At 45.6% G+C, this 12,290-nt stretch overlaps 1 protein-coding gene across 1 annotated transcript in view; it reads left to right on the forward strand.

Annotated features, from left to right (window-relative positions):
• Positions 1-12,015, forward strand: part of COL26A1 (collagen, type XXVI, alpha 1) — a 166,936-nt gene extending 154,921 nt beyond the window's left edge. Inside the window, exons 12-15 of the mRNA XM_010075999.1 lie at positions 2,264-2,326; positions 7,623-7,667; positions 8,690-8,774; positions 11,843-12,015. Coding sequence (XP_010074301.1) covers positions 2,264-2,326; positions 7,623-7,667; positions 8,690-8,774; positions 11,843-12,015 — 366 coding nt within the window. The remainder of the gene's footprint in view (positions 1-2,263; positions 2,327-7,622; positions 7,668-8,689; positions 8,775-11,842) is intronic.
• The last annotated feature ends 275 nt before the right edge of the window (positions 12,016-12,290 follow it).

A 12,290-nucleotide genomic window follows, 5' to 3' on the forward strand; every position in this document is an offset into this window, starting at 1 on the left:
TGAGAGGTTTAAAAGTTTGTGCTTTCCAGATTTTCCCTTAAATTGTAACAACATATCTTGCTCTTGCTGTGTCAAAACATTTTACCGTGGCCTGAGTTGATGCAAAGGATTTGACATGGGCTTTACTAACACAGTGATACAAAAATACTCTATTTCCTGTGGAATACATAAAAAGAACAAAAATGCATCAATGGGAATTCACCAACTCACCAAAGTGAATTTGCTAAGCCTAGCTTTTGAGAAATAGCACTTTCTATTCAAGAAAAATATCACAATTTCCCATCAGCTTGATTATTTATCGATACAGAAATTGTGGAGGGGGGACATCATAATGGAGTGTGATAACTCACTCAGAAGAATTTATGATAGGAGAAGGGCAAAGTACTCACATGGATGGAAAAAAATGGTTAAAGGGAAAGAAGTGAAGTCATGATGAACAGCTAACTGCCAAACTACTCAAAATTGTGGTTGGCTGATACAAAGGGACTCCGGTTTTGGGAAGAGTATTACTTAATGTGGAGGTAAACCAGTAACATCAAATATTTCAAAGGAATCTCACATGACTAAAAGGATGAAAGTGACTGAAGAGCACAGAGAGAGAAAGGTTAAGTAGCTTAGCAAAGGGATGTAACTTAGAACCTGACAAGAGGAGGTTTGGAATTGCTAGATATTAGGGAAAGGAGATTTTTAGTGTGTATTTATGGACCAGTTTGAAGAAGCAATGGACAGCAGGTTAGTGAAAGTTTGCCAGTGTAGCAGAATCATTTCAATTAGCAAATGCTCTGGAGAACGCTGAGGAACTCCAGACAGATACGAACACAGCGGGAAATTTGGCAGCAAAATGACAGATGCAGTTTAACGTGATTAAATAGAAGGTAATTCACAGTTCATAAATAGGCTCTGCAGCAGAGTCTGGCTTTTTCACATGCAGCACGCTTTATAAATCTTTAATTTTTTACAACAGATTTGTGGAATTCTGGGTTCTTGAGTGCCCCCGTGTAGTGGCACACTGGAAGTCACTGTTGAGAGCTGTCAAGAGCAAAGGGTGCGTAGGGACACCTGAGCCTTGTTCGTGCTGCCTGTTTGACCTAGGGCCAAGTCTGGTTTGTGCCCTACCTCATCTGGCAGCCCTAGTTAACCTCCTAAACCAGGCCTGAGTTGCTGAATCTTTCGTGGGCCCAGGGGAGCCGTAGCTAAGCTGGAGGCTGGGTCAGGGTGCGGGGTGGTGGTGAGCTGTGGGCTGACTGCAGGAAGGAGCACTGTGTTAATGGTGAGCATTGCTGCCTCCCTGCTGAAACTGGGAGAGAGTTCTGCCCTTAGACCCTTAAAACTCTCACGCCCAGTCTTGTTGGGCCACCTAACTGGACACTGAGGCTCCTTGCAACTCTGCCTGGGAAGCCCATTTCTCTGGAGGCTGCAGGGCAGTGGTTTTGGGGGGCTGTTGTTAAGCAGATTGGCTTAAATCCCCAGCAGCCTGGAGTGGAGCGGTAGTCTCATCTGCTGCAGTCTCCAAGGTGATGTGCAAGTCACCTGAGGTGGAAAAAAGCATCTTGCATATGGTCGTGGGGAGCCGGGAAGCTGACATGCTGAATATAAACAAACAATCTTGTTCTCTCCCTGTCTGGTTTATAGCTGTGGCTTCACTGGGTGGGTAAGTTTAGAATTTGGATTGATTTTCTACAAAGCAGTTCCATTTGTAGAGATCTGGAGACTGTGCCCTTCTTATCCGTTGGTGACTGCTTTATAGATTTATTCAGCCCAGGGAGTAAAATTATTAGCAGAGATTGGGCTTAATTTGAAAATTGTTTATTAGGGTGAGTGAGTAGCTTCAAAATAATTTCCACTGCACAATCCAATTAATTTTCAGGTATGTACGCTTACTCATACCACCTACTGAGGCAATTATGAAGAGGGGGAAAGTAGTGGGGATTTTTAACCATACTATTGGTGTATTAATTTCTTCTTGGTAACTGAGAACAAGAACTATGCTGTCATATTGACCCCTTAAAAAATGTTACATGAGTAGGCTGCTGTGCAGTAAAAGACCCAAATAGAGGGATATGCAGAAACTAAAGGGCTCAGGACATTTGCAAACAGAGCTTCCATTGTTGTTGCTTGAGGGTAAAATAGAGAATCCAGCCCAGTTGCTTAATCGGTATATAAGGTTTTCAGGAGCTGAGGATCACTGGGAAATACATTTATTACACCTACTCAAAGGATGTGCTGTAAAAATTGATTTCTTCTTGTTCTGCATCTCTTCTAGGGCTTACCGGGCTCTCCAGGACAACCTGGGCCAAAAGGTTCCAAAGGAGACCGAGGAGAGAGAGTAAGGTTTTACATACCCAGAGAGATTCCCAGCAAGATCTGGGAGGGTGCCTTGGAAATTATATACAATAGGTCAAATTCTATGGGACTACAGCCACAGAAAAAATTAAATTCTAGGTCTTCTGGAAGAACCAAGATGATGGTTTACTGTACAGATAAAGCGATCAATTGCTTGCAAATCTGGTTTTTCCTAAAGAGATTCAGCTGACAAATACATGGGATATAAAGGCTGGTGGAGACCAGATTTCTTCTGACAACCAAAGCTCTTTGGTGTGGAGCATTTCAAATGATCTAACCGAACTCTTCCTTCTGTAGCAATAAGGCAGTAAAAGCTCATCAGACTTTTCCTGAACCAAAGTCATTCCCCAGGTCAAATGATGTTCTTAATATATTTGGAATAATGAAATTATGTTCTTATTATGTTTACATGCTATACTTCAGTCCTTGATGGGTTGTCAAGTGCTAATAACTAAGTATAGAAAGAAAGACTGTTTGAAGGTTTTTTTCCAAGCTGGTGAAGTTTAGGAAATAATAGAGAAAAATCTAACAAGGATATAAACATGTCAGATTCCCAGTCCAGCATTCAAGCACCAGGAAGGGCTTCAAAGTGGCATTTGGGCTTTCAGCTGCTTCTGTTCAGCCTACTCTCCAAAAGGCCATGGTCTTTGAAATCTCCTCTGGGAGACACTAGGAGCACAAAATCATTTGAGGATGTAGTATGTGGTGTAGGACCGTTCAGCAATTAGATCTGCAAAATGTAGCAGTGGGCACAGATGGACTGTGGACAATCACTAAGACCCTACAGTGGGGCAGAGTCAAAGAAAGGAAGAAAGATAAGGAGAAGAATACTGGTTGGTACCTCTAAAATGATGGACGTCTGCAGCGGTGGCTGCATTGACACAGCCTTGTGCAACAGATGTAGGAAAAAGGTTTCCTTTTCTTCCAATTGCCACTTTACTGCCACACAGATGGAGGTGAACGTGGAGGTCAGCATCGGTACATGGGTGGCTGTAGATTCTGTGCTTCCCTGTATGAGGGCATCTCTTCTTATTCCAATCCAGAGGACAGAGGAATGTCTGAAACAGCAAAGACAGAGAAATACAAATTGATTAACTCCAATTTGATGATTTCCCAAATTTATGAGAATAACCAGCAATGGCCTTAAACTATGTTCCTCTGTCCAGACAGTGTGCAAGGAGAGCAAGTGCAGGTGGCTTGTTTCACCCCCTCCCGAGGCACTTCACGCCAAGGAGCAGGGGATACGTGAGGATGGAGCACATGTGCTTTGGAAAAGCTCCGTTTTGTTTAAGTATCTTTGCACATTGTTTTGGGTGCTTGGTCCCTGTTCTTACATAAGAAATCACCATTTAAATGGCTGTTAGTAATTTTGTAGTAACAGTTTCCTTGTGCGGATCAGTCACTTTGGGCGTGTATTGGCTTTACTAATAGATTAGAGACTGATGTACTTCTGGGACTAGAATTTAAGATTTTGACAGAGATCAAAACCTTAACTGGCGAGATTTCAGCACAGGTTACCGACTACAGCTCATTGCCGTTAAATGTTAATTTTCAGTTAAGGCAAAATGTCAAGTTTCCATCCAGGAAACTGATAAGAGCTCTTCCTCAATGATTCATTTAAGATTCTGCTTTAGTTTGGGGTTGACCATATTGCTAAGAGTACACTTGTTTTGAAACAAAAGCTTTGTTGCACTGTGTCTGTTCAGTACAGACAAATCTTTCAGGCTTTGATTTTGTTCCCCCCTTGTTAGATATTCAGAATTGTAACTCTCCTTCTAGGTTTGGGACAAATGAGATTTTCAAATATCTGAACATCTTGCTAAATGGAAAAAATAAATTCTATTTCCTGTCCTTCCTCTGTTAGCGTGGCAAGCGAAGCCAATAGCTTTTTCTGGCAGAATTTCTGTAGGACATTCTGTATGCTTTTTGTCTTTCGTGAGTGTGGATTTGAATGCTGGTTTTGACAACTTCATGCTGCAATTTTGGGTTTGTTGGCTACAAATTAGGGCTAGCTTTACACAGAGCAGAGGAGCTGTGCAGCTGCAAAGAAAAGCAGAGGAGGGTTTACAATATCTATTGAGATTTGAGAAAATGTTATTTTACATTCTTCCTGCTTAATCTCAGAGAGAACAGACGCACAAGAGACCTGAAGCAGGCTGAGCACATCCCCTGGATGGCACATCTATGTGTGTGCTGCTCACACTCAGCCTCTGTTCATCTTATCCTTACTCAGTGCCAGTGAGGGATGCAGCACGTCGTCTCCAGGCGCTCTTCAGAGGTACAGCTAGTGAGGGCTGGGATGAAAGATATTTCTAACATCCAGCCTAAGTATCCTTTGATCCCCATTAAGCTGATAACATCCTTTCCTCTTCCCCCTGGACACAGAGAACAGTCTGTTTGTGCATTTTGAGTGCGTTGCTGTGTCTCCTCTCCGTGATTTGCCGCTTCCCTGTGCAGTTTCACAGGCATTGCTCCTCCAGCGCAGAACCGGGTGTTGCCCTCGGAAGGTGCTCGGAGCACCTGGCAAACCAGGCCTTCCTCCCAGCGCTCTTCGCGGCGATGCCGGCCTTTGTCTCGTGCTGGCCAGCTGCTCACCGAGCACTGCGCAGCTCGCTGTAGTAATGTGTATTGGGTGCCCAAGGCAATACAAAGCAGTGGTTTGATGGACACAATAACAAAGCAGCTCTCCTTTCTGCCAAATACTACAAAAGCTGTCACCAGCTAGGTAGTTTTTTGGGGGGAAAAAAGGATGGGTTTGTTTCTGTGTATGTCTAGGGGAGAAGAGCCAGGTTAAATATGTGGTTGTTTCTTCAGTGGATTTGTAAAGATGCTTTTAAAGTTTGCTTCCTCTTCCCCAGGTCCTGCTTTCTCCTAAAATAATCTATAACTGTTCTCCTGGTCAGGGATTCTGTCCTGCCCCAGCGTGCTCCAGGGTGGGAAACAGACACTGTGGAGGAAAACTGGGGGGGAAAAAAGGGTGCTCAGTTCCATGGCATTTCATTCTGCCCCAAACCGACATGTACCATTTCAAAATGTTCCTGTTTAAAAACAAAAGAGAAAAACCCTGCTGAGAACAATGTGAAAATTATCTCAGCAGCCAAAAGAAACAAACCAACCAAGATATATGTGTGTTTTGATCAGTAGCTGTGGGGGTTAAGGTGGGGATGTGTGTGCGGAGCGGGAGGCAGATTAAATCTGTGCTCTGTGGGAGACTCGGGCAGTGTTTGCTGTCTGGGGCAGCATCAGCCCCAAAAGAAAAAAACCCTGCTGAGAACAATGTGAAAATTATCTCAGCAGCAAAAAGAAACAAACCAACCAAGATATATGTGTGTTTTGATCAGTAGCTGTGGGGGTTAAGGTGGGGATGTGTGTGCGGAGCGGGAGGCAGATTAAATCTGTGCTCTGTGGGAGACTCGGGCAGTGTTTGCTGTCTGGGGCAGCATCAGCCCATCAGTGTTACTAGAGAGAAGAATGCGCTGTCTTTGTAAGAAACAAATCTCCAGCCAAATTCCTTGCTGGTATAATGTAACTGACTGCTGTAAAGTTCAAAAACTTGCTAATCGTCTTACTGAGAGGGTACTGAGCTGAGCAGCTCTGTATCAAACCAAACTTCTCCAAAGCGCGATGGGATTTGGAGCTGATACTTGACAGAAAACCGTGACCCCCTTTTGCTGTCTCCAAGTGATAATGTCAAGGGAGAGGAATTTTTTTTTTTCATATTATCCCAAGTGTAAGGTTTTTCATTAAGCCATCTTAATTCCACTAGTAAAAATTACACTATGTTCTTGTCAAATGGAAGAGTATCTCCTAATGACACTTACTTTATTTCCAACAGGGGCAAGCAGGTCTGACTGGAGAGAGGGGCATTAAGGGACTTCCTGTAAGTGATGTACTTGCGGGTGTGTGCAAGACTCCGATGGGTTTGGTGCCTACCTGGCACCCTAAATACCTCCTGGCTGGACTGCAGCTGGTTCAGCCGGCTCGCTGAGGTGTCATGCTTCGGTCCAATGTCTCCAGCTCAGACACTGGTTTAATAGACAACCTCACCTTAATGTGTCCCTCTGCAAATGAAACAGTCTTCCTGCGTGTTAAGCATAGTGCTGAAATGCCGTGATCAGGAAGGCGTCACGCCAGCAGAGGAGATGGGCTTTGCTTGCACATCCCCTCTAGCTAAACCTTGCCAGACAGAAGCCCCCTCCTTGCCCCCTGAGGTTCCCAGCGTGACCAGCGCCCAAAGGCTGTTAAACAACCCAAAGGACCTCAGCTGCTCTCAAGTCCCTCTTGCACCTTGGTCAGCCAAGCTGAGCTGGAAACCCTGTAACGAGATTAAGAGATGTCTCCAGATGATTTCTGGGCAATACCTGAACAGATGTGCGCAGGAGATGTCTGCACTGGCACAGAGGCTAGGGTGCAAACAAACCAGTGGAGATGAGGGTTGGCTGAAAGGGAGCTAGGGGAGCAAATTGGGGTTTTTTCGGCTGGCAGCATCAGTTTGGTTCTTGGTGCTCTGGGAGGTTTCTCTTCTCTCTTCCTTAATTCCACCTCACCATTTTGTACGATTCACACAACCTTTTTCTTCAGTCCTTCCTCTCACACCCAGCCCTGTTTTGCAAGTATCTTGGGGATGTCCAACAAGTTTGAGGAGCCCAGGCATTTCCACTCTATTTTATTCACAATTTTGTTAGCTTTGTTTTATGTTCAGCTTGTGGTTTAATCTCTCCATGTCATCTGTTCTTTGGGAAATGCATGAACTTCCTGGTTGAGAGGGGAACATCAGACCCATGTTCACAGCACATAGGGATCTTTGTTCAAGAAAAGCTTAATGAGCATCTTCAGAGGCAGAAAGTGATATGACTAATTAACGAAAGTAGAATGGAGGATTTTATGTTCTACATCAAAGACGAACACGTGCATGTTTGGGGGAGGGGAGCAGTATTTTTATCTCAGTGTTTTAGCCTAAAGCATTGCTCATTGGGAGCTTCATGAGATGTATACAGTCTTGTTCCAGACCCAGGCCATGGCAGCCAGCCCCGCCTGCAGCTTGGTCACTCCCGGCCAAGTTCATCAGTATGATGACCTTCTGGGAGGCTGGTGTGAGCCCAGACAGAGCTCATGAGAGCACTCTGGCCCTTGGCGTGAAGTGCCAGAGAGTCAGTTAGTTTTCTGCTGGTGAAACACTTCTGCCTTTAATCTGTTCCTTTGGAGGGAAGGGATGCAGGTGATCCTGGATGGTGTCCTCAGTCACATGAAAACAAATTTCTGTTTCTTCTCTGTTTTAGGGTGAACCAGGCAAGAAGGGTGAGGAAGGTGATAAAGGCGCTGACGTAAGCTTGTATTTCTGCTGTAGTTTTACTTTCCTTTTTGTCTCTTTACAGTGCTTCAACCTTATTGCCTTTGGCAGGCTGGTTTGTCGAGGGCAAGGGTCTCATCCACAGTTAAAAGTGCAGAGCAAGAGAGGATGTGAACCTTGGGTTTGAACTTAATCCATGCTAGAAATCCTGGTCCTTGCAGTTTCCTTGACCACGCTGCCCTTCTCACCGTGCTCTATGAACACCTCCTCAGTCCCCAGTGGTGTTCCGCCACACAGAGCTGCTGCAGTGTAGGGAGTTACTCCCCCACCGTCCCTCCGGCAAGCTCAGGGACAGACTCCCAGAAGAGATGGAGCTGCATGTGCAGAGAGAGTGGGAGTTCTCACATCTCTGCTCTCCCGCCCTAAAATACTTCCCAACACCTGTCTGTCCCTTCAAGCCCATATCTAAGACAATGGGGGCAACAAACTACAGCTTTAGTGTCTGTGAAAGTGTGTGGACAGGCTTCAGGCAGGATGTGGCCCAGCCAGGAGCTCTGTGAGAGGCAGCATGAAGCACATGGGCTTGCACACCCTTGTTCCAGTTTATAAGGGAGCAACAAGACGGTGCTAGCCAGTTTCCTGGTGTACCGACAAAGGGAAAGCCCAGGTAACTCACTGGGATTCAGAGTAAATGTCAGATGAGAGCAAAACCTGTTCTCCAGGTAGCTCAGCATAGTTATTAACGTAAACTGTACATTACAAAGGTCTGACAGGAACATACACCCTGGGTTTGGCCCACTGCAGAAGCAGGAACCAAACTGAAAGGCTTGGCCTTGGGTCAGAGGCTCCGCAAACATGGGGAGTAACCGAGGAGTTTTTCTTTAAATAGGGATTTCTCCTGCATTCCTACTTAACCCTCGCAGCTTATCTCCCCTTTTACATCTTTTATTTTTCAAAGGCTCACACAGCATAGTGTGGCATTACAGAGGCAACGTTATGAACAAGATGCCTATTCTGCGACGTATACCAATGTTAGTGTTCTTTTCCTTCTTGCAGGGGGAAGGTGTTCAACAGCTTCGAGAAGCTCTGAAGATTTTAGCTGAGAGAGTATTAATTCTGGAGCACATGATAGGAATTCACGGTAAGCGTCACTAAGGTTTTCTTTTCTAGACAGCCAGGGACTCTGTTCAGGCAGCTGCTTGATGGTTAAACGTCCTCCCAGTCTCCTAAGCTCTCTGTCTAGTATCAGTTAAAGCCAGGTTTTCAAAACTAGGTACCCAAGGTGACTTAAAGGATGCTCAGAACTGTTGAGGACCTAGAGCTTCCACCAGCTGTACTGCTTACCCTGGCTTCACAGTAGCAGGTGGAATTACCTCCATGATAATTACAGTTCAGAAAGCCAAGCGACGAGCAGCAGCTCAAGCCATGTGGCACAGATCATCTACCAGCTTCCCAGTGAGATGCTTGTTCCAGTCTTTAGGCGGGATCGTTTAATCCTGTTAATAATGGTTTCCAAGGGACTTTACCACCACTGGGGCCCATGCCTTGTGTGTAGCACTGTATTGTACAGAGACAGCCCAGACAGTGCTGCGTTAACCTGAAAACCAGCGATCCCTGAACATCTTGTGATTATAACTCACATAAAACCCATTTTCACAACCAGATTTAAAGAAAGTCTCACATGTTCTTTGTTCAGATAGACTTTGAGTTTCCTGTTGAGGCTGTTTGCCATCACTGGTACCATGTGTGGCATCATCCCTTAGTGAGTGTTTTCTTCCCTTGACCAGATTGCTTCTGCAATCGTCACAGATCAGACTTCCCCTTTGGGGTACCTGAGGACCAACTCTCACACAGCTGCCAAAAGCTGCTGTGCCAATTTCTCCCCTTTCAGAAACACAACAGAGGCAAAATGGTGTTTGGATCTACCATCCCTGCCTGTGAACCCATCAGCCCCTTCTGCAGCCAGCAGATAAAATGAAGATGCCGTTGGGCACTTCAAAGCCAAAATGGTGCATGGTGCTATGCTGTGTGGCTGAACCAGGCTGGGTGTCTGCACCGCTCCTCAGTGGACGTGTGTCTTTTAGAGGCCCAAAGTCCTATTTCCAAAAGCAACAGGCAGCAACAGCTTAAGCTTTTCGGGAAATCATGAATCATGAACCCACAATTTAACCACAGTCACCCTGACCTTACCTCTGCATTAATCCTAGTTTGCTTCATATTTTCATTGGATTTTAGAGACCAGGGGCAGGGAGAGATATTTTTATGCTGCTTTGCTTTGAGATGGTGGAGGGAGCAGGAAGGTGCCCACTAGGTTACCTGGGCAGCCGTCCATGGGAAAGAGGGGACAGGGAACCCAGTCCCTAAGCACAGGGCAGTGTATTTACAGGACCCAGCACCTGGCCCTCCATTAGCTTTTATCTCATTTATACCAGTATAAAGCAAAATGTCAGCTCTTCAGGGAGCTTGTGCAGACACTGAGGCTTGCGCCGGGGGATTCACGCAGCTCTGCCCCTGCAGAACTGCCGGGGTTACCTGTTTTTTACATCATCTGTTTGGCAATACAGCAACAACAAGGCACGTGGTGCTGTTATTCTGAAACACTCATTTGGGCAAACCATTTTTACTGACATAAATGTGTTTTCTGTTATTGCTTGAGATGGAGACAAGTTATTTATACCACATATACTTTTATATCAGTGTAGCTGCATCAGCAGAAATGGATGTCTTTTTAATTGTGTAGTTAAGGCCATATTTAAACACCTATATTCTATGACTTTAGTTCCTTTTTTATCCAATAACTATAGAGAATTAGGTTTTTACTCTGTGCTTTTGAGATGGTTCCATTCTTTAACTTAAGACATATTTTAGGCCCTGCAAACATACTGTTTAGAAAGAGAACTTGGAAAGTAAGGCATTTTTTCCTTGTGCAATTATGTTCATCCCTGTATGTGTATATGGTTAAAAAAAAAAAAAACCACTATCAGAAAAAGACATAAAATAACAAAACAGAATTTCCTTGAGCTCAGACCTCCCTGTGCTGAAAGGCACCACACAGGTTTAAATCACCCAGCCCCAACTATCTGGTCCTGTTGCCACCGTAGGTGTAAGGGTCTGACCACAGGTTTCTGGGCAGCCCAGCTCAGCCCAGTTTTAAAGACCCACGCAGAAATGCCAATCGCATGCTCTGATTTTCCCAAGAAACTTCACAATCAGTGTGGTTTCCAAAACCACAGCCACCCAAGCAACAAGGCAAAACATACCAGCAAACAAACCTCTTCTCTGGGGCGGGAGGGCAGTCTGAGATGATCTGGCCTAGCAGCCTGCAGAGAGAGCCCAGCAGGACACACGAAAGCCCAAACTGTTTGGCAGTCTTTACTTCCAGTGAACACAGCACAAATCTTCCAGCAGCCAAACGCTCACTTGAAACAGAAATGCTTCCTCGTGGGACCGAAGCACGGCTGGGTGTCTGGCTGGTGAGGTTAGGCTCTTGGCAGAGAAACAAGCAAACGTCCATCTCTGAAGGCAAAAGGAAGAAGAAACTGGGGCATTAAAAATTATGAAGGAGCCTTGAGTTATCAGCAGCTGTTGCTGACTGCTGGGAAAACAGAAGAGTGGCCGTAGTCCATTGAGCTTTGTAGGGCAGGCGCAGCAGGAAGAGGAGGTGTGTGTTACCGCGAGACGTGCTGGGAGCGTGGACAGCTAACAGTTATTTCCAGCTTTACTGCTAGTTTGGCTGTAGCCGAGGGTGGATCAGTCCTTTCATTCAACCTTTTCAGTGCCTCCAAACTTCCTCCTTTACAAGGAGTGACATGGTACTTACACCCCCAGGAGCATCACTTCCCAGCGACTCATCCCTCAGTAGCAGAAGTCTGTGGGCAGTGCTGAATAGCAGCTGTAGCCCACCAAAATTATAACCAGTAAAAGAACAGTGCTTTATAAACAGAATTACAAAGGGGAATAGGACCTGCTGAGCTATGTGCAGTAAGAGCACCTACACCAAAAAGTTGCGAGAGAGCAGAGGGAAAAGACCTAATATTGGAGTAGAGTGATAGCAGCAAACACGTAGCTCCAGGACCTGCTTGCTGGATGGAAAGCCAACAGGAGGGCTGACACCTCTTCCAGAAGCGACATCATTCAGAAGGGCCCGTTTACCCTTTCCTTAGCCTCCCCTTTTAAATAGCGCTCTCCCGTGACTTTCTCTCCTTACAGACTCTTTGTCTTCCATTGAGCCAGGCTCTGGACAAGATGTGATCCCGGGCTCCCCTCTGCGAACCAGCATCAAGATCAAGCGTGGAGGACCCCAGCAGCCGCAGGCCTACCAGATCCTCTCTTCACTGCTGGATGACAGTGAAGCCAAAAGGAGAAGCAATCGGATGAAGTAGGGGCATCTGTGTGTTCTCCACGCTTTTCACCAGTTAAAGATACAGTATCCCAGTGCTTAATTGCAGAGTGCAAATGAAGTGGGTAGGAGGCTGCAGTGTTGGCAGCTGGGTTTCCTCACCTGGCCAATGCTCCACCCTTATTGCAGGGAATGGCTTATCCATAGCTCAGAGAGGGTCTTCTGATCATTTTTCTTGGTTTTGTTGTTTTGCCTTTGGAATACCAGATGGCAGGTATCCTCAGAAGCATGACACCTCCTGACTGTTTCTCAAGAGTT

Source organism: Pterocles gutturalis, unplaced genomic scaffold, assembly GCF_000699245.1.
Source record: "Pterocles gutturalis isolate BGI_N339 unplaced genomic scaffold, ASM69924v1 scaffold6283, whole genome shotgun sequence".
Taxonomy (NCBI): domain Eukaryota; kingdom Metazoa; phylum Chordata; class Aves; order Pterocliformes; family Pteroclidae; genus Pterocles; species Pterocles gutturalis.